The following is a 22838-nucleotide window of genomic DNA, read 5'->3' as shown; positions in this document are numbered from 1 at the left end:
CATTTTGCCAATGTACTTCTGAAATGAAATCCTCAAGATCTCGTGGCTGTTGGGATGTCACACTGACTGGAACTCTCTCTTACCCACCTCCAGCCAAGCCTGGAAAACGTCGTCGTCCCTGTTCCAGGGCTGGAGAACCTATAGCGCTCCAGACGCTGCAGAGCTCTAATTCCCATGAGGTGTGATTTTCTTGGCTAATGCTGGAAGATGATAGAAGCAGTAGTTCATCAACCTCTTGAGACTCACAGGTTCCCTACCTCTGCTCCAACCTTTGATGTGGAAAGGCTGGTTGAGATTACTTAGTGGCATTGGGTAGTTTGCATTTGATCGAATGTTCTTTCACATTTCCATGAATATTTACATGGACGTACTGAGTTGTTGCACTTAATATAGATTCTCATTCTAAGTTCTGGGGGACCTTGGTTCAGTTTAACCATCATCTTTTTTCCACGGTTAAGATAGTCCAATTTTATGGAGAGTCGTCCTTAGGTTTTGAGATCTTTGAATAGTTCAGAGGAAATCAAAAGGTGTGATGTATTTGTTTTCTTGATTTAGGGCAATGGGGAGTGTTTCCCCAGAATATGTGCCATTTGGTATGGCTTTATTGATAAAGGATAGGTGCTGGGATTCAGTTTTGTCTCGAGCTTCCTGTTCACATGAAAGCTGTTCCCTCCATCCGTAGAGGTGTGGAGAATAATTGGACTTCTAACTGAAAATACTACGGCACTCTGTGCATGTTTAAAGACACTTCTTCCCTTTAACTGCAGCCGCACCGCTTCCTAAAGTCATTAGCAGCCCCCCTTTTATGGGCAAAATTGTGTTTTTCTTTTGTGGTGCTGCTCCTACAAGTTTGGACTCTCCCACCTTTTCCATGAAGCCAATCGACACCCCCTCCAACTCCTTCCCTCTCCTTAAACCAAAAGGTTTAACTTAATTTTTTTTCTCCCTCAAGTCCTTTACAGAGTCCCCCCCCGTCACTAACCCCCCCCCCACATTTCAAGTTTGCAGCTGTCCCGATGCATCGCTACGTCCGCTAGCAATAATAAATAAAGGAGCTAGTTTGGACTAGGGGTGGCAACGAGCAGCATTTGAAAATCTGTGGAGCAGAATTCCTGTGTTGAAGGCAAGTCTCTCCTCCCTCCCTCTGCCCTCATTGATTTGAGGCGGGGAGGCGGGAGGCGGGGGAGGCGCTGCCTGGGTGGTCTCTTCTCTCTCCACTTTGGTGAGCTGTTGCTTAGCAGCTAATAATAGGAGATGTTTGCGGAGTAATTTGCCTCTTCCTCGGCCAATGGGAACCCGGGCACTTTCCCATCAAACCAAACCTTCCTCCCCCCGCTCTTCTTTTCAGGATCTCGAAGGAGACTGTTTGTTCCAAATGTTGGTGGGACGGGATCTGAGGCGCACTGCACCGCCGGGCACCCGGACGCCTCTCCTTCTCTCGGGGGCTGCGTAAGCTTTCGATCGCCGTCTCCTTGCCGCGCGTCGGAGGGGCCACGCTGGGCGGCGCCGAGGGCGCACGGGGCGCGCTTGGATGGCCCCGGAATCGCCCCCATAATGTCCGCATGGGACCCCCGCAGCAGCCACTCTGAAGCTTCGGACCTTACATTTCTCCTCTCTGGATTACCGCTCCCGGGAAATCGCCTGCGCCTCTCTGCCTCCCCCCAGCACCGTCCTCGCTCGACCCCGGAGCATGGCTTCGGATCGGCCGGTCCCTGGGGCGGGGGGCTTCTTTGGAGAGCTCCCGCCGTCTTACGCGGCAGCGGCGGCGGCGGCAGCTGCCAACTCGGATCTTCTTCGGAGACCAAGCTACTGCCACGCTGCCTTCGCCCTCAAGCAGATCTCCAAGGTAAGAAGGGGATGGAGGCGCTTTCCCACGGCTGGGGGAAGAGTGGAAAAGTTGGGGTGATCCCATCCAGGGCTCCAGGGCAGCCGTCACAAAAGAGCGGAAGGGCGGAAAGGGCCCGAGCGAGAGAGAACTGTGGGGTGGCGGCTGCAGCCGCTCGGATTCTTTGGGGCGAAGAACTGAAGGGAGCCGGAGGGAGGGGGCGACCTCTCGCCGGAGTGCTCTGAACGGAGCCCGCTCCCGGGTCCCAGGAGTTTGTTTATTGAAAGGGGAGACGCGATGGAGCCGTCCAGGAGGGACTGTGGCGTTTAAATGGGAAGCATGGGAGAGGCCCGCCCGCGATCGGTTCTTGCCGGAGGATGCAAGGGATTTAGGCAGCTGTAGAAGCTTGGATGAGAGCGTATTCTTCTTCATCATCTTTGCCCAGAAGTGAGAGAAGTGCGGGCTCTTTTTTTGGTCAGCGACTTGGTGAAAAGACACTGCGGGGGGGGGGGGGGGAGGAAAACAGTGCAGAAACACCGGCAAGAGCCCTCGAAAGCTTGGTAGGGGCAAAAGGAAGCGCTTGAGAAACGGGGCAAGGCAGCTCATGCATTCTCCCTCCCTCCCTCCCTCCCTCTCCATATAGCTGACAAATTAACTTGGGGCTCTTTACAGCATATCCAGTGGTGGATGCAAGAACCCTGCAGGCTCCATTCAAACAGGGAGCTGCAGCTGCTGCTGGCAGGGGATTCCCTGTAGGTGAGGGGCGGGTCTGGAACAGAGGAGGGAAAACAGATCTTAAGGTAGAAGCAAAAGAGGGGGGGGGGAGGAATCCTTGCTTTGGCTCAGTTCCCCAAGCTAGAATTCTGTGGGCCCTCTAAAGTGGCATGAACTTTTGGATGGCTTGTTTCTTGCATGGCATGACCAACTAGGGTTCAAATGAGGACTCATCCATATTTAAAGGTGTCAGCCCCATCTTAATCAGAAAAAAAAATCCTAAAAGGATAGGCATTGGACTTTGCATGTTTCTAGCAAATGGTTGCACATACTGTACTAAGGCCCCTGAATCTGTGAATAGTATCTTACTATAGTGTCTTTTTCCAGGGCATGAGGTCTGCTTTAACATCAGTGTCAGCTACCCTGGGAAGGATATTACTGCTCCCTCTCTGTAGCAAAAATGCCCCAGCTAACTCTCCATTTCTTTCCCTAGGGTAAGGCTGTGGGCCAGAAAGCTCCACTGTGGCTGCAGGCCCAGTTCCAGGCTCTGCTGTTTACACTAGGTTGCTGGATCCAACGTCATTGTGGCAAAGTGCTTTTTGTGGGGCTACTAGTCTTTGGGGCACTGGCTGTTGGGCTGCGAGTAGCCTCCATCGAGACAGACATTGAGCAGTTGTGGGTGGAAGGTAAGTTCCCTCCTGGGCTGATATGAATGATGGATGGAGAGCGATATAGAGCTGGGGTGTATGTGCATGATTTGTCAAACTGAGTGGAAGGCAAGTGAATTTTGGTCTTAACCTGGAGAACCCTGCGAGGAGAGATATTGGCAACAGGATCTATCTCAAAGCTCTCTCTCTGTACACATTCCAGTTTGCAAGTAGCTTCTCAATTTTGGCATCTGGTCTTCTTGGGCAGGTACCAAGCAACATACCTATGTTTATGTGTTTGGATATGGGGAGGGGGGGAAAAGCTTGAGTTCTTAAGCCTTGAAGGGAAAGAATGAATTCCTCATTTGAGAATAGCTTGGAAGTGTGGCTTCAAAATTATGCTATACTGTCTCAAGAGCCACTGGGCAAAGGGGGGAAAATGAAAACAATAAAACTTCTTGTCTAAAATGATAATTGCACAGGGAAGAAGTTTGGAAGTTCCTTATATGTAAGCCCCATTGATATGAATGAGAGCTGGATGAGAATGTACATGTGCCTTTATGCAAGTCCATTCAAGTTCAAGGGACTGCCTCCAGAAATATTTTCAAAGGGTTGTGCCAATGGTTTTTAAGTCGGATCCATGTTTCTAGCTGAAATTGTAATTCTTTGGAATGTCTGGGGAAGACTACCCTATATAATATGCAAAAGATGAACATTAATTGTTAATCTGAAATGTTGGAATAGAACCTTTCCATGTTCTCTTGTAGGCTTGTGGGATGTTGGACTGAAGAAAATGTGGTTCTCCTGAGCTCTGCATCATTTAACACTATGTCAAAGGTTATGGTTTGGTTGTTGTGGGTTTTTCGGGCTCTTTGGCCGTGTTCTGAAGGTTTGGATTTAGATCAGTAATGTGATGCATAACATTCATGACAGGCAGTTTCCAAAATCTGGGGAAAGGATGGCTCTTGAAATTTATTTATCTATTGCACTTGGCAAAGTTTCTATGCTTTCTCTTGTTCAGATACTGATATTCAGATACACATCAGGGTCATACTTCAGCAGTAGAACCTTACTTATGTTGTACCTTTCACCCATTTTCTAGTTAGAAAGGGGTCATGGTGATCTTCTAAACAACTACCTTTTGAGCTGCCACATCCCTTTCCCCTTTTGGTCTTGGGCCTGTTTGGTAAAATTTGGTTCTGAGAAGCTGTGGTTATAAGGCACCAAATACTGGGAAATACCTTTCCCATAACCGAAGAGTTAACCATTATTTTTTAATCCCATCCCTCCCACCCCTACCTTTTTGGTGAGAGATAGAGAGTTTGGTTTCTGCATTGGAGTTACTCCCCAAGTGTCTATGTGTGTATATAAACTTTCTATGCTGTTCTGTGTGTGCCTGTGCATGTTGTAAGCTCATACAATCCAGATCTCTATCAGTGAAAATACATGCCTCCATGTGTAATTAAATTCTTTCCCCCATCTCAGATATTTTTTTTCTTGCCACCGGGCCTTGCTTGGTGCATTAAATTATTGATATTAAAATCCTAAATTACTTTTCTGAGTGTGGTGCTGAAGGAGAGGATAATTACTGTCTATGACAGAGCTGTCAGTTGAAATTTGACTTGGGTCACATTCTCTGCCAGCTGAGAATGGAATCACGTTAAAGCCAAACAGCTGAAAGCAAAAGGGGTCACCTAAGAGCAAATCCTAATTTCCTACTGGAAACATTTGATAAAAATGATGCCTTTGTTATTAATAAGTTCGGCATGCTATGGTTTCCCCCTGCTCGGCACTGCCATCAGTTCATGTGGCAGTTCCTGGGGTCTGTTTTTTTTGCTTCCCATCTCCTGTTACTGCAATCTCCTCTTTTTTTGACACTAGGTTGTGCTGAGTTTTCACACCCTGGGATTTTTTTATTTTATTTTATTTTATTTTTTTGCAAGCAGCCTGGGAGCTTTCCAAGAGCAGATGTTTCTCTGTGATGACTGTCAGCAATCTTTGGCGCTCCACACCTCCTCCCTCTGCACAACCCCAGCTCCATGTGTGGTCCTAAACTACTCTTGGACTTTGTTCAACAATAGAAGCAACTTTACTCTTCCACCCTCCCACTCCCTTTTAAATAAAACCCACACTCACGTGAATGCCAGTAAAGTTTACCCACCTGTTTCACACACTAAAGGAGGATTGGAAGGGGAGGGAGAGCCAAAATCTTAGCCTTTCCCGTCCCTTTCTTTTTGCTTCTGCCTTATAAGAGACTTGTAGCCAAAAAGGAGATCCATCAAAACCTGCAGCTGTTAAACATTTAAAGAAGGGAAATCCCTTTTTTGTAACCAACACATCTTAGCCCAAATCAGGAATATCTCCTGAGAACCAGAATAGTAGGGCTTGTACCTATTTATTGCTTTTGATGCTAACATTTGTGCAGCCTTCAGAAAGATTCTTCTTTTTTGCCTGTTCCTTTGATAGGTTGCTGGCTCGCAAGACAAGAGTTGAGATAGAGCACTGGCTCTAGGAACTCTTGGTGTGTGCATTTGGGTGCATAAAAGAGGGCACGAAACGTTGCCCTGTTTTGTTGGAAACTTTTTTGCCACATACTAATATGTTAATATTCATTCACTTTTTGAAGGAACACTTGCTGATGTATTTTTCTTTGATATTGTTTCCTACATTAGAAATTAGTATATTGTGGCAAATACAGTAGTGGAAAGATCTATATTTTGATTTTTCTCTCATACTTCATTCGAAAATGACTTGTCCTCTTAGTTGGCTGGCATTTGCCAAACAGGGATTTGCAATGTTATTGTTCAGTAGACTGCTTGATGTATGGAATGAAAGCTCTTTCAAAAGAGCTGGCATGCAGATAGATACAAAAAAAGATAACAGCTATAGAGTTCCTTGTCTTTCTTCCCTCCATTTTCTGTTCTGTAAAACACAATTGTGGTTGCTTGGTTATTGTGCTGTAGGTTTCTTTGTTCAGAAACACATAATCTGAGGTCACTGTTGTAAAGATTTGCTCTTAACTGCCCTGCATCACCTTTTTTCAGTTGTTTGGGTCACTAAAGATAGTAATTTAGGTATCTGACTTGGAAGCCAGAGGTTGGGAGTTCAATTTACCATGGAGTACAGTCAGCCTGTGTGGCCCTGGGCAAGCTGTACAATCCCAGAGCACCCTGCAGAAGAAGAGAATGGTAAACCAGTTCTGAATATTCTCTACCTGGAAATCTCTGAAAAGGGTTACCATAAATCAGAATTGACTTGATGGCATATTATTATTTTTAAATTAGAAGCTATTTGCTGTCATATATACATTTCTAGAGCAGGAACAGGTTTGTCTTAGATCTCTTTGCTTCTGTGCTGAGTTACATACAGCACTTACTGTGTACAAATGGATAAACCTGCTGAAACAGTGAATTATGGAATTTACACCATCTTTCTTTCAGTCTTACTCATGTCATGCCCTTTGCCATCTCTGATTGTTTTGATTTGAGCTTAGTTCTCTATGCATACATTTTGGGCTTAGATGAGGAAATGTATTTTTATTGAGGGCCACCTACTTTTGGGGGGGGGCAAAGCCCAAAGTGTGGCTCAATCAGAACCAAACTGTGCCTCAGTCAGGACAGGTGAAACACACCTGTCCTGTTTCACTACCACTGTTTTTGCTATGTCTTTTACCCATGCCAGTTCTCTCCCTCTCACTCTCTCTTCCTTTCTTGTTTTCACCACTAATTAGGCTCCTAGAGAAGAGACAGACCATTTACTCTTATCAGAGGTTTAAATTGATCACTTTATTTCCTTCATTTTCCATCACCTGGCTGCTCCCTCATTCCCACTCCCAGAAGTCTGAACTGACTGCTTGCACATGGGTGCTCCATGTCCATCGTCCCATCTGTTTTCTATGCCTTTGGAATCCATGCCACTTTTATGAAATCAGGTGGAAAATGGCATGGGGAGTGGGAACCATCCTTATTCTACTGAGAGGTTCATTTTCTAAATCTTTTCTTTGTCAGTACATAACCCATTGCCGTTCCTTGCACTTTTAATTCACTGTTGTGTTGTGTACTTTAATTAACATGGGTAACATCCCTAGAAAATATAGATATCTTTTCTGTTCTGGATGTTTGCATCTGAAGCAAGAAGCTAGCATAGAATCTTGTATGTGGATCACGAGAGTCAGTATAACAAAGTAGTGGGAATCAATAGCACATTTAATTTCCTGTTGTTCTAGGCATGAAGATGTTTGTTGTTTTTTCTTTCTTGTTATATGCTCTTCTTAAAACTACTTATTCCATTCACCTGTTTCTTCTGTGATTTCCTTGTACACCATATGTGAAAGCTGTTATTTTCCCATTGCTCAAAGATGCACCCTGAGTTTAAACTGTTGTTTAGGTAAAAAAAACAAGTCAGGAGAGACACTCTTCTCAGGCCATTAGAATGTCTGATTCCAATTGCACTCTTGTTTTTCTTTAGCTGTGACAGACTGAGCTTCTATCTCTCAGCTTGGGCATTTATTGTTCCTTTGTGTAAGGAAACTGCCCATTTTAAAGAGTCTACCTGCATTTATTGTGTACCACAACATCTCAGAATATTAATGAGGAAATTAGCATCAGCCAGGACTTATTAGGACTGACATCTTAGTTTTTGTAATGATGAGATAAACACTCAAGTGTTGTAACTTCAAAATATTGATAATATAAACCCTAAATGACAGCATATTTACCGTATTTGAAAGCTTTCCCCAGCCTTTAAAACCTTTGGAGGGCAGTTGTGATCTCAGTGAGAAACATTTCAGCTGTAGCACCCTCTTTATAGAATTCCCTGTCCCTGGAGGTGTATCAGACATCTTCAGTAATTCTGTTCTACAGGTGACTTCATACATGCCTATAGTTCAGCAGTTTAGGTATCTGGCTATGGAGCAAGAGGTTGGGAATTTGATTCTCTACTGTGCCTCCTGGGAGAAGAGCCAACCTGTGCAGCCTTGTACAAACTGCACAGCCCCAGAATGCCACCAGAAGAAGGGAATGGTAAACCACCTCTGTGCATTCTCTACTTGGAAAACCCTGGGAAGGGTCACTATAAGTCGGAATCAACTTAATGGTACATTATTATTCTTATTATTCTTATTATTCTTATTATTCTTATTATTCTTATTATTCTTATTATTCTTATTCTTATTCTTATTCTTCTTATTCTTCTTATTCTTCTTCTTCTTCTTCTTCTTATTATTATTATTATTATTATTTATTCCACTCAGACTTTTAAATCTTTTGATGCTTATTGAGGAGTCCTTTTGCGTTTTCTGTTTATTGAACAGTCTCTTTCATATCTGTGATAACCAAGGCAGTTGGTTGTTTTTGATCAACCTTTACAGTTTTAATTACATTCCCTTCATAAGGTTTTGTATTTGTATTTTTATATAAAAAATGGTTCCTAATATTTTTTTTTTAAAAAGTGCATTATGTAAGCCTGGTCTTGTATCTTCAGAGGTGTTTCAATACGAAAAAGTAGCTGATTACGAGAGCTCAGATCTGTAGCGTCATGGCAGTTTTGAAATGCATTTGCCACTTCATTTGATGTTTGTGAAAACTAACCCTATGAAGTCCTTAAGAAAGCCCTCCCACCCTCTATTAATAATAGCATACAAACACTAGCAGTCAAAATACACTGTTTCCTGTTCAGATTCTGGTTTAATTCCACCTTTTTGATTAGTGAACTTAGTTGTAACAAGTTGTTGAGGTAGCATCTGCTTTTGAGAACCACAGGTGGGAAGCAATTAGGGACCAGCCACTTCACTGTTGTATATACTGTTCACATCTACATTGATCATCCTGGCCAAGAGCTAGTATGAACAGGCACCAGCTATAGACACTTTCAGGTAAATCTCACCAAGGACACTTGCTGTTGCCATAGTTATGATCAGAGATAGACTTGTTCTTTGGGAATTAAGCTGAAAGCTTGGGGTTTGAAAGTAAGCTAGCATTTGGGAGGCAAAAGGTCAAGGCTGATTTATAGACTAAGAGTGACCTCAAAGGAAGGAAGGTTTAATCTTTAACCAGGACATTTTAGCATAGCTGTGTGGCTGCAGGGTCTTTTTAAAAGGTTGCTGCTACTGGATAGTTCTGCCAGAGGAAATGCTTTTATCTTTGAATTCCTCAGAATGTGGGGAGGCTAAAATAAATGCTAGAAGATTTTTTTTCCCTGGCCTATATTGGACTATGGAAGTACTACAAACTGTAGTTTGTAGGAACTGGATGGATAATTCCTGGGAGAATGGAAATATTAAAGAAGATATCATGCTTAGAGGATAAGGCCAATATGCAGCGATCTAAAAACTGCTGTTTAGCAAACTTATGAGTGATCCTATTAGCTATTCTAAAATGGCAGAAAAGATTTGTTCAGCCTTGAATAGATTGTCTGGAAAGAATGAAGACAGAGTGATTTTTCCCACTTCAGTAGATAAAGGTGTTCTAAGAATACTTCTTACTACAGGAAAGAGATATCTTTTTAACAGACTCATGATAAGTGAAGATGGAACTATGGGTATTTCTCCTATCAACATTAAATAGCTGTAAGAGCTGTATTTCTAAGCCCATTCCTGGAATGTAACTTGTGGAGAGGTGTGATTACCTTAAAGCCTGGGAGAGAAGAGAGATTCAGTTCCAGATTCCAGATCCAGCTCAGTCTTGGCACTTCCCATTTTTCAATTCTCCAAAGGCTTCATGTTGCAGGATAATAACTTGGAGTTTTGAATTTACTATGTGACTTGACATAGCTTGTGTGATTTGGACAAAATCCTAGGTTTAGAGATCTGGCATGTGCTTAAAATGAGGAAGGAATTTAGCTCCTGTTGCAACTTCATCTCAATCAAAGGACTGATTTACTAGTGGCTTATAAAATGTCCCATCTTTCTGTCTAATGTTCAGTGAAGGATACTGTAAACTGCCAGTTTGAAATCATAGCACAGAACAGTCTCTACAGACAGTGCTGGGGATCAGAAATGGGAGATACCTGTCGCCTATCAGTTCCTAGAGAAAGCTGACAGATTTATTCTGGTATCTCAGCACATAGGAGAGGTGAAACCATCATTGAATTGGGTTAGATGTCATAGTGTTTGAACCCTGTGGAAGCTAACCATGTGTGGAATGCTAGATGATCCAGCATATGTTCAATGAGGCTTTTCTACTCTGGAATCTACTTCTGAACAGATAAATAAACTGTGGATGTGGGCCTGCATACCTCACTCATAAGAGCAAATAAACAGGCCCTCAAGGCAGCTGAATGTAGAGGCCAAGAGGGCTTCAGTGTATATGTGCAAGAAATAATTCTTGGGTGGGCAGCAGTGGTGGGTGGCCTAGTGCCTAAGCAGAAGGCTCTGAAATGGCCTTGGTGTTGATAAGGGAGAGGGGGTGACTCTGAATAGACTTAGGGTCAGGGGTAAGATGGGTGACATGGCTAGGCCTGAGGTGTGTTTTCCAGAGTACTGTATTAAGTGTAAAGGTAGCTGGCAACAGAAATAGGAAGAACTGGGTATACTGCTAGAGTACAGTAGTTTGTTTTCTTGCATCAATGTAATGAAAGCCATGGAACAGAAAAACCGAATAGAAAACAAAGCTCCAAACTATTGTGATGCCAGAGATGTATGTGGATCTTGACAACCAAGGGAGAAACTAAGAAATTCACAAAGGAAGTTTATAATCTTAAAGTTATCAGTTTTTTCCATAGGGAAATACATCACTGAGGCACACAGTTTCTACATTATTTTTGCAATGTGTGCCAATATATTTATCTCATACTCTCTAAAATCATATACTGTAGACAGTTTTCATTGTTTCGATTACTTTGTTCCTTTATTTGACAGAGATATCTGCTGGTGTCATCTTTGATAGTTTCAGTCTGGCTAACAATCTGTGAGTTTACAATTTTTGTGTGCGGGGCCTCCTCCACACATTATAACTACACGAGTTCTTGTTGTGGAAGTTTTGGAAAATGTTAAATCCATCTCTAGCCTTAGTTAATTAATTTCCAGGATTCGTCCATAATCACCTTGGACCTTTATTTGAGATTCCCCTCTAATCTCCTTCCTAAATATGATAGCTACAGGCTTGAGTTCAAAACTTTTGGTATCAACCGTGAGAAAGCTAAGAGGTTTTAATTTTCCCAGAATCCATGGATGCAATACAGATATATTAAGAATACATTTATGGGAAAGAAATTGTGAGTAACAACAGAAAAATGCTGCTACTAGTGACAGAGGAAAATACCAACTTACTGAGAAACATGGGATAAAATTATCAAAAATATTTTTTTCATCAGCAGGCCATTATTTTATATTTTCACTGATTCTGCCATTAATACTACGGGTCGAGTAAACATAGTTTGTATGTGTGCTTGAAAAAAAGGCCTTTAGAAGTTTTTATATCCAGAATTCAATTTATTACCACTGCTAATAACTGTCATAGTAGACACCCATGTGAACATTGCTATCAGTAGTTAATAACATATATAAAATAAAAGTGTTCTAACTATGATAAAAAATGTGTTTGAGGAAACTTAGTCCTACAAATCAGAGAGAGAGAGAGAGCACGCACTTTGCCCATTACCCTCTAAATCTGCTTTGTTTTCTACCTCTGCTTTGACATTTGCTCTAAGAGGCTTCTTCTACTGTGACCATGGCCGGCTTTGAAAGGATCTTTCTTTTCTCAGACTAGCTCAAACTTGCTAGAGTTGCCACTCAGGCTGTTTCAATTTCTCAAAGAATTGAAGAGTTTGGGGGAAGAAAGCGCTCCTTTTGTTGGGGGGTGGGGTAAACAAGAGAAGAGTGGGAGGAAGGATACTTCTATATAAAGGTGGGGTCTCCCCATCTTGGTGATCTGATTGTACATATGGAGATTTCATTTTTAGATTATATGTGAAGAAAGGTGCCTGGCCCAGCCATAAAGATTTTATTTTTATTTTTTTATTTTATTGGCAAGGGCTGTAAGCGGAACAGAAAGTGGAGAGAGTGAGAAGGAGAGAGTGTTATTCTTCTCTGGTCCATCCCCCCTAGCTTGGAAAAGTGGTCTGAGTTCAAAAAATTCATTTCTTGCCTGAATGAAGGCAGCAATGTGGAAAAATTTCGCCATTCAGAGGGGGATGAATGTATGTTTCAACCGCACATTAAGTCACATTAGCAGGCAGTGGAGTGCTTAATGTGGGCATTTTTCACAGCGGCCAACAGAGGGGATGATTAGCATAATTAGTCCAGGCAACTCTATACATATGGAAATGCCAAATGCGTAAATGCCGACACCAGTGGAAATTTATGTCAATGCTGACAGGAGTCTTAGCAGTGAATGGCTCCCAACTGAATCTCTTTTAGCCCCCTTTTTTGGGGGCTGGGCTTTCCCCTCATCTGTGGCCAAGGCTCCTTCGTGCTGTTCCTCTCCCCACCCGCCCCCTCCACACTGGGAACCTGAGTCCTTCGGATTTCTGGTAAATAAAGACATTAATTTAGGTCTGGGATAAACAAAAGGCCAGGCCAGGCCTAGGGAATGGGGAGTCAGCCTCAAACGGGCCTTTCAGTGTTCTCCTTAAAGCCACCTCTTCCCCCTCCCCAATCCAGCCTGCCAGCCACCCCACCCCCTCTGCCTTGTTTATTTAGAAAGCAGCCTGGTGTCTCTGTCTTTGTCAGTCTAGGTTTATTAGAGAACAAGCGTCGAGGGACACAGCGCTGCACATCTCCCCCAACCTCAACCCTCTGCAATGTTTAGCCCCAGGGTGTCAGTTTAATGGGGTGCCTGGGCTCCCTTCCGGGTCTCAAGGGAACTAGCTGCTTTTGCCATGGTGAACAGGATCCCGGTTGGACGTGTTTTGACAGCCATGGGCCAGCTAGCGGCTGGCAGGCCTTTCAGAGCAGGCGGGACAGGTAAAAATGGCTCTTTTAGCATGCCCCCAGCAAGACTTCCTCCCGAGCAGCATGGCTCCTTTCATAGCCTCCCTAATCCAGCTAATCTGCCCCTCAACACTTTGAAGGTGGCCCACGGCATGTGCGTGCAGCGCTGTGCTGAGGACGCTGCAGGAAATCAGATTCAGCTGCGGCTGCCACTGCCATAAGGGAGGGAGGGAGAAAAGGAGAGAGAAGAGCTGGTGGGTGCCTATTACCCTTCGCTGCCCTTCTTTCTCCACTGGTTTCAGCCTGATGAGGAATCAGATCTCCACATGGACATGGCGGGGACACAGCTGTCCCCTTGCTCTCTATTATGACCATATTGTTCAGTTTGTTGCTGATGGGAATCATCGTGGATGAAATCAAAAGATAAACATAGTGAGGCCTCAGTTTCAGTCTGGCTGCATTCCAAGGCAGTTTGGTTAGTATGTATGCTCTTTATATCAGAGAGCTTTTTTTTAAAGGTAATCTTCTTCTTAGTTCTATATCAGGCAGGTATAGTCTTTTTTATCAAAATGTCAGCTCTAATTTTGGCATATTTAACTGTTGAAACAAGAGGTTCACAAACACAGTTGTAATGAAGGTCCCTAAATCAAGCAAAATCCATGTCCAGCTGAAATGGAGAAGGGTGGATGGAATACAAGCAATGTCATTCTCTGAAAGATTGTCTTTTAGCATACACTTGTCTGAAACAACAAAAAAAGCAGTATTTCATAGTTGGTTTTTAATATATAATGCTATTAATCTATTTATTAGTTTAGAGTTAAGGATCATAAGGTAGAAAACTTTACAGTATGGTTTTTAACATGTGACATCTAATCAAAATGTACTTCTTAACTCTGTCTATTTCTTTTTCATTGCTGATTTTTTTTTAAAATATTGGGATTTTTAATTGGATCTCAGATTAAGATGCTGTGGAACTGTATTCTTCCCATTGTAACCATACACAAAATCTTCCTTGCAGGACCAAGCTCAGGAGAAATTGGTTCTGCTAGATATGAGCAGTAGCCAGCTCTCCGTAATACTGATTTGCTGTGCCTTTTGAAATCAAGATTTAAAAAAATATGTTGTTTTACAATGGCATAGAACAAAATTGTAATTGATTAAATGTGCAAGATATTTTATTATTAAAAGCCTGAAGCAGAAGGGAAGAGCTAAAAAAGAAAGCAGTATTATATTTGGTTGCAAGTACATAGTCCACTTGAGCAGCAATGAAATAATGAAAACTGTAAGATCAATCACTCTGATGTAGGACAAATGCATTAGTGCCCCACCAATCTTCCATGTCCACCAAATAATTACAGTATTTGTGGCTAGACAAAACTGACATCTCTAAATCACAAATCTCCTTTCCTTGTACTTATCTGTAAACAGTCCTTGTTCTCAGTTGGTAGGTTGGACTAACACAAATAAAAAAGACAGTAGAAGACATTATTAAAGGTTTTCACCTTTTCCTAAAAGAGTTTAGCATATTCCATCTTGCAGAAGGCCTAAGATATAATGGTAGACCTTATTTGGGAGGGTTGACACCATATGGCTGTCATGATGACAAAAAAATTCTCTAAGTAGCTTTATAAATTCCGTTAATATGTTGTCTAGAGCAGTACTTCCCAAACTTGGATCCCCAGATGTTCTTAGACTACAACTCCCAGAAATCCTGGCCAGCCAAAAACATCTGGTAACCCAGAGTTGGGAACCATTGGTCTAAAGTCAAATAAACATCAGCTTATATGAATATCAAGATAGTTTGTACTACCCACTTAAATTGTCAAATGGTCAATATTACTTGTGGTTGACCACTGGCTCTTGAAATATCAGGTATGCATTCACTTTCAGCTTTAGAAGGGCAGCTACATGGCAGCTACTTGGGAATTCACATTCTGTAAGACAAACTGAAGGGACGTGGTGGTGCTATGGGCTAAACCGCAGAAGCCTGTGCTGCAGGGTCAGAAGACCAGCAGTCGTAAGATCGAATCCACGCAATGGAGTGAGCCCCTGTCGCTTGTCCCAGCTCCTGCCAACCTAGCAGTTCTAAAGCATGTAAATGCGAGTAAATAAATAGGTACCATCTCGGTGGGAAGGTAAAACGGCGTTCCCTAGTCACGCTGGCCATGTGTCAATGGAAACTGTCTTTGGACAGGCGCTGGCTGTATGGCTTGAAAAGCGGGATGAACACCGCCCCCTAGAGTCGGACACAACTGGACTAAAAATGTCAAGAGGAACCTTTACCTTTACCTTTAAGACAAACTGAAGAGCTAAAATCCTGTTCAAAACCAGTGAAGCATAACAAGGTGGAATACAGGATCTTCCACTTGCACAAGTATTGTTCTTGTGCAAGTAGAGATCATTTCTAGGATTACTGGATTGAACATGCTGGTGCAAAAGATTGTGGTACTTATTTGCACAAGTGGCATACAAATCAAACTGTAGTATGGTCGTACAAGTAATTTGGAAAAAAACCCATCTTGGCCAAGGTTATCAAGATAAATTGATACTCCTGTGTTTCAGTCTTGGAAAGCACCTTTTCCAAAATCAGTAGAGATGAGAATACATAGAAGAGGCCCCTTGGCCGATTATGAGAGAGAGAATGCATGTCCGAAGCCAGTGGAGCTTTGCCTCCTAGACAATAGATTTTTTAAAATTCCTTTTTACTTTTGAGGCAAATGTACTATTTTTAGATTCTCTAGGCTTTGAACTATGTCCTTTTGGAGAAATTATTTTCTGTGGTTCATATCATTACAAATTTGACAGTATTCCTAAGATTATCTCTGATCTGAAAATCCATGATCAAAGCTACTTGTCATAGCCAGGAGGAGAAGGACTTAACTTCTCTTAGAACTGTGCAAGGCCTGTTTTCTTTTTTGTTTATCAAGACCACAGAATGCACAATGTATGACTGAACTAGGATATCCTCTTTCTGGAGCAGGAGAGGGAATGTTATGAGGACATTCATCTAAAAAAAAGGATCGTCTATGTAGGATCAGATTCTTAGTGGTTTCTACTGACCTTCTGAACAGCACATCATCAGTTTAGTAGTAGTGGACATATTGATGAAACGGTTATCTAGGTATCTGTTAAATAGTCCACTCTTAGAAATGAGCCAGTGCAGTGCAGTGCAGTGCAGTAGAAGCAGTGGTTTGGTGCATGTTGTAGTCCAGGTGGAGAAATGAAAGGACAAGGCTGGGTACTGGAAGTGGACAGCTTTTGTTTGATATGCTTTTGTTTGCTTATTTAAAATACAGCACTTCACCATAATTGGTTTTGTAATACAGTAGTATGTATATACATTAGCTACACATTTCAGAGGTTTGATTTCAGTGTAATCATCTGGGATCTGTAGAAAATATATGAACCTAGAATTAATCCTTTTCTTCCATGGTAACAAGAATGAGAAGGAACCCAAAAAAACTAAAGAATGGATTGCAGAAGATGTGTGCATTGTCCTCCCAACTTAGTCTGTGCCCAAATAAAGTAATAGACCCACCTGTGTCATTTTGGAAACACTCTGGACTGATCTTTGTCCAAAGGTAGTGAACTGTCCTAAACATAAGTATTCTACTGAGTGCCTGGTGCCTGTTCAACCGACTGTCATAACTAGCATGGTCCTTTCAATCAGCTGTCATTCTGTCATGTTCTTTGAAAAGAGGGAGATTAAAAAGTACTCCCTTGTGCAGCCTGCGTCTCAGTAATAGATATTTTGGAAATGGTATCTAGAACCCATCTGACTTAATACAATCACTTCCATCCTCATACCAGATGGGTTAACTGTTCCTCATTGTGCCCTGTGTAATGTGGAATGCCTGAGTTGAGCATGCTTGTTGAGAAGAATTTCTTTAAAAGATCTTAAGATTGTTTCTTGCCTGAATAAGGTGCATATTTCCATCTTGTGAGCTGACAACTTTGTAGAATTTAAGCCAGAACCTGCTGTGTGGTAGTTCTAGGTATTGAAGATTGATCTAACCTTGTTGTCTCCCTGAAGTTGAGAATGAACATCTGAGAACCAGAGATCTCTTGCAAAATAAGAGTTCTAGCAGCTACAGCCATTCTTGGCTAGGAACAATGTAACTACAGTATTCAAGCACTAGTAACCTCACAATTAGACTACAGTACTGTAAAGCAATTTACATAAGGTTTCCCCTGATGATAACAAAGATACTGCAGCAAGTGCAATATGTGACAGCTAGATTGCTTGCAGGAACAACTTTCAGAACCCATATGATATCAGTTCTCAAAGAATTCCACTGGCTACCAATATCCGGTCCAAGTTCAAAGTATTGATGATAACCTAAAAAGTGCTAAACAGTTTGGGACCTGTTTGAGGGAACACCTCTCCCTATATACACCTTCCTGATCATTAAGATATTTTGTGGGCGTCCTTTGTATCTTGCCATAGAAACAACTCTTTTGTGGAATGCCCTCCTTCTAGAGGCTGAACTGATGCCAACACCAATTTAAAGTTGGTGCTAAGTTAATGCATGTTTATTCGCTAAACCCTTTGGTGATGAAGGATCATGTCTTTAATAGGCTGTTCAGGCTTCTTTATTGTTGTTGGTTTTAAATGTTTTCAAATGTTTTTAAAATGTTCAACTGATTCATATTACAGTACTTTATTATTGTACTCCACCCTGAGATTCTATGATATAGGGTGGAATGTGTTTAAAATAAATTAATATACTGTATGTAATAGCAGAGATATTAAGATGCTCTTTTTAGTATATTTTCTACCTATGATGTGTAGATAAAATATGGACAGAGTAAGAAATTCAGTGTCCTTCAGTAGATCCTATCCACCTTAGAGAAGCTAGACTTATCAGCTGAAATCCAATTGTGCTGTTACACAAATGACATAACTTATAAACAACTTAAATCTCCACAGGCAGAATCACATGACTCATTCTGCAACAGATAATTTCTACGAATATTACTTAACTTACAGCAGCTCACTTTCAAAAGTTACACTATTTGCATAACTACACAACAGGATTTCAGCCAGTGTCTCTAAGAGGGAAGATTTTGCTCACCTAGGACTATGATTATTTATTATTACTCTATCAATAAATAGAGTAGGAGAGAGATGCCCCTGGCTATTTGGCGGTAAATTGCAACAGCATAAACCTTGGACAGTTTGTGGAGTTGTAGGATACATGAAACCTACATTTCTGTGAACTATCTAAAGAGAGTTTTTGAAGTTTATACTGGGCCAGGAACAAAATAATATTTAGGTAACTATTCTTTCCCTGTTTCATGTTGGGAAGAGAGAAGTCCCAAAATGCCAACTAGCTCTTACTGTCATTTATTGTATTTTTGGCACATCTGCCTCCCATTGTGAGCTGGGTAGATATGCCATCCACATTTTGGATTGGCAAAGGATGGAACTTTAAGATATTCTGGTTTTCTTCAGTCTGCTCACTGTTTATTCAGTTTGATTATATCCTCTGTTAGCTGTGTATGTTGCTGAAGCAAAAACATTCTGTTTTTAAAATATGCACTTTCCAGACAAACTCACTAAAACTATGCATGATCTGCCCTGATTTTGTCTGTTTTAGGAACAGACAGGTTCATTGTAGTTAAAGATCTTGAACTCCCCCCCCCCCACTCCACTGTATCTTTGTCCATATCAATTCCTGGCATGCTATCGTTGAAGATTGTTCTACCCAGCCTAGATATGAGCAGGTAAAACCCAGCAAATTTGACCTGCTAAGATCTAATCACTGAATCCTTTCCTTTGGCAAATTGCTAGAAACAGAAGATCCCAATGCATTCTGTGGCTAGAACTTTTAATCTTCAGATTTTGGAATAAGGCTTTGATTTCCTTATTTTGTTTGTTTATTTGTTTTGTAGGGTGAGGGAACTATAGAACTATAAAATGAATCATATTGTCTGGTTCAGTTGATTGTAGTTCATCAAAATCAAGAGTACAAAATATTGGCTAGACTGTGGGCCAAAGTCCAGTTTGGCTAGCAACCAGAGGGCCACCCCAACCACAACCTCCCCAAACTCTAAAGAATGCTCCTAAACTAACCAAGAAACTTGTAGTATGGGTAGGTTGCTGTAGATTAAAAGGTTTTATTTTGTAATTTCAGGGTATGTGTGGCTTGCATTCAATGAGATGAAGTCTCATGCACCCCAAAACTGAAAAAGGGAGTCTTTAATCAGTGGAAATCTTCCACTGAACCTTTTCTGCAGGCAGAATGCAGCCAACAGGATTTTGATAATTTAGTGGCTCAGTGTTATTTCCACAGTGTTTTTTTTATGAAAAATTTAAGATTTTTACCTTAAATGTACTGAATCTGATTGATTCAGAGAACATTTGGACTTAGTAAAAGGTAAAGGTAAAGATTCCCCTTGACAATTAAGTCCAGTTGTGTCAGACTCTAGGGGCCAGTGCTCATCCCCATGTGTAAGCCAAAGAGCTGGTGTTTATCCATAGACACTTTCTGTGGTCATGTGACCAGCATGACTATACATGGAATGCCATTACCTTCCCATCAAGCTGGTATCTACTTATCTACTTGCATTTGCATGCATTCAAACTGCTAGGTTAGCAGGAGTTGGGATAAGCAATGGGAGCTCACCCTGTACTTCTGGGTTAATTGTTGTACTCAGTTTGTCTGATCAAAGACCTCCTGAATCCATTAGGTGAATCAAGATTTTAAAAGCTACAGTAGTTTTAGATAAAAATTGTTCTGAAAACAATAGAAGAGTGCTAAATGAATCAAAACAAGATGATTCAAGTTTGAAATAGCTGTAGCTTTTTGTTTGTTTTATTCTCCAGAAACTTTGGAAATCCCACAGCCTTCCCTTCACCTATCCTAAGTGTTCATGATTTACATATAAAAGGAAGATAGTGAGATAAATTCAAAGAACAGCATAACATGCAGCATAACATGCCCTCCATAAGAGGGTGCTCCATGTTTGTTTTTTGAAAATAAAGCACATTAATTGTAAGTTCAGACATGTATATTTGTCTTGTAAAATAGATCTCAGATATCAAACATAGAGTTTTGTGTCCTCATGTTTCAAACATGGTGGGCACAGTTGAGGAAAGGATGGTCACATATAAGGACAAATCAAAGCAGTGAAATGATTCCAAACTCCCTAAACTGTGGGTTAAACATTATTAACATTGTTTATACATTGCCTACAGTTTGATGATTTATATATTGGGCTTTATTTTAAATCCCCTCACTGCAAAATGAATCTACCTTCCTTCAGAAGCTGCAGAAAGAAGCACAACAGTGTACAATGAACCTGTTTAGTCTGTAAGTGGCTGAGTGAAATGCAGTGATATAGTGCTCGACTGTTGCTTGACAATGTTCAGTATAAAATGATGACAGAATGACAGATTTAACACAAGTTCTTATCACAAAAATCCTACATTCAGTCTCCTACTTTGTGACCCTAGGCTGATTGTCTATAGTTTGTGGGCTTAAGCTGCCTTTAGTGAAACTAAATCCATATTTGTTTATTTGATTGATTTATATTTGATTTTTCCCCCAAAACTGGAAGCCAGTATGACTCTCAACAAGGTTAAAAAACAAATAAAAACATAAAATGTTGTAATATTAAAACAAAACTAAACAAATTATGATTTTAAACCCCAATTGAATAAAACCTATTTAAAGCCTCGTAAAATTTAAGTACTAATCAATGAAAAATTTTTGAACAATCAGTTGCTTGCCCAAAGCCCTCAATGGAAAGGCCTCTGCCTGGATTCAGAAAGATTATAAGGAATCCTTCCATATTACCGCAAAATATCCATGGATAAGGAGACAAAGAAAATGTGTATATTTTGGGTGAATACTGCAAAGTAACCAGGGTTTATGTTTATTAAGACTTTAAACTTTGGTTTGCAGTTAGATTGAAAATAGCAGAAAAGTTGTTTAAAAGATGGGATTTATTTAAACCACCCAGTCTATTTTCTAAACTATAAAGCCTTCTCTGACACCCTTCCCAGACTTTGGAACTCCCTCCCACTGGAGGCTGATCTGGCCCCATCTTGGTCATCCTTCCGCAAGCAGGCGAAGACAACCTTTCTCTTCAGGCAGGATTTGCTTTAGCAAGCGCTTACCTGTGTGTGATTTTTAGATACAGGGGATGGAAGGATAAATCTCAATTGCCATCAACTACTGCTTGACATCACTGTGTAGGCAAAGCTCCCTCTAGTTTCCTTCCTTCCTTCCTTCCACTGCCAGGAGCCATGCATTTTACTCTCTGCCAGCTCATCCATTTTTGGCTTTATCCTGCACTACCTAGCGGCAAAATCTGGAGCTGGAGTCCTGAAGGCAGCTCGTGCCATTCTGCCAACTCCTGCAACATTGCTGGAACCAGTTGTATTGGCTCTTGCCTTTCCATTGGACCATTTCAGCAATGTGGAGAGGGGGGATCTGCTGCTTGGGTAACAGCCTATCCTCCATATTACCTTACCCGGGCTTCATGCTCTGGAGAGGACACTCCTCAATTCAGAGCATGTCACCATAGTCTCTCGAGACTGAAGGATGCCTATGATGGGGGTGGGTTCTGGGACAAAGCACCCCAGTGTACTACCTACCGGGTAGGTAGTGCACTGGGGTGCTTTGTACTTATGGGCAGGTAGTGCAATGTGTGCACTAGCTGTCCTTTCTGTGTGTTTCTGAGTTTCCTGGATGCTCTGTACAAAGTGAGAATGAAACTATTGCTAGGGTGGTGAACCTTTTGCTCCAAGGCCCCTGCAGATATGACCTTGCCACCCTCTAACCCAGTTTCCAGTTGACATAAAACAAGGGCACCTGTGTTCATCCATCAAATGTTTCGAAGTTGTAAATGTAACTGGTGTGACTTGTTTCCATCCATACCTCCTTTGAATGGTTGAACTCTTTGATTTCAGGATTGCTTTCTTTTACATTCAAAATATCACTGTTTGCCTACTTGAGAAACAACACAACAATATGGTATTCTAATGGAATGCTCATAAGAGTAAGATACAAGGTAAATATTGCTGATGGCAGCTCCATGCTTATTTAAAATGGCTTTTTTATAGCTTTGTTTACAGGCTAAAGACCACCTGTATACATTTCCAGACACTGCTCCTTGCCCAATGTATGATTTCTACACATTGCTTTAGGGCTGACTGTGTATGTTATGGGTGGCAAATACCAAGGAATTTATAAATAATTTTTGCTCCTCTGCATATCATCCGTCAAGAAAGTGCTTCTATTTCTGGGGGTATTTTCCCTGAGATAAATTTCCCGAACTTGAAATATATATATATTTTTGAACTGTAACACCTAGAGTCCTAGAGCCAGCATGCCAATGACTGGCATTCACGGAGCTGTAGTCCATAAAGGAACTTTTACAAACTCTGTAAATAGCAATATCTTGTTAGTGAGATAATTCTCTCAACTAACAGATCCATTTCAATTTAAGATGCTGTGTGGAATGTGGCTGCACCTTGTGTAATGGTCACCTATTGGATGGTGAACATTACATTGCTAACAGTGGGTAGCCTGACCACTTCTCCCAGAGTCATTTTATGACTTGCTAGGATTTAAATATTCATTAAAGCACAGGAGGCTCCCAAAGTGGGGGAATGTGCATGTAGCCCTTAAAAAAAGAAATGCCAGATAAAACTAAGGCTACCCTCTTCTTCAACAATAAGACATCAATTTACTGAAACTTTTAAAATACTTACACGAAGAAGGCAGTTTGAGGGCAATAGGAGTTCCCATCCTGCATTTTTATATATAATTAC

The 22838-nt window shown here is 41.4% G+C and overlaps 1 protein-coding gene across 1 annotated transcript in view; it reads left to right on the top strand.

Annotated features, from left to right (window-relative positions):
- The first annotated feature begins 1570 nt into the window (after nt 1-1570).
- The window catches only part of PTCH2 (patched 2), a 65967-nt gene continuing 44699 nt past the window's right edge, over nt 1571-22838 (top strand). Inside the window, exons 1-2 of the mRNA XM_020783326.3 lie at nt 1571-1846; nt 3033-3225. Coding sequence (XP_020638985.3) covers nt 1691-1846; nt 3033-3225 — 349 coding nt within the window. The 5' untranslated portion in view covers nt 1571-1690. The remainder of the gene's footprint in view (nt 1847-3032; nt 3226-22838) is intronic.

The sequence above is a fragment of the Pogona vitticeps genome, chromosome 4 (assembly GCF_051106095.1).
Source record: "Pogona vitticeps strain Pit_001003342236 chromosome 4, PviZW2.1, whole genome shotgun sequence".
NCBI classification, from domain to species: domain Eukaryota; kingdom Metazoa; phylum Chordata; class Lepidosauria; order Squamata; family Agamidae; genus Pogona; species Pogona vitticeps.
The sequence above is the reverse complement of the archived record's forward strand: the minus strand, read 5'-3'. Positions and strand labels throughout refer to the sequence as shown.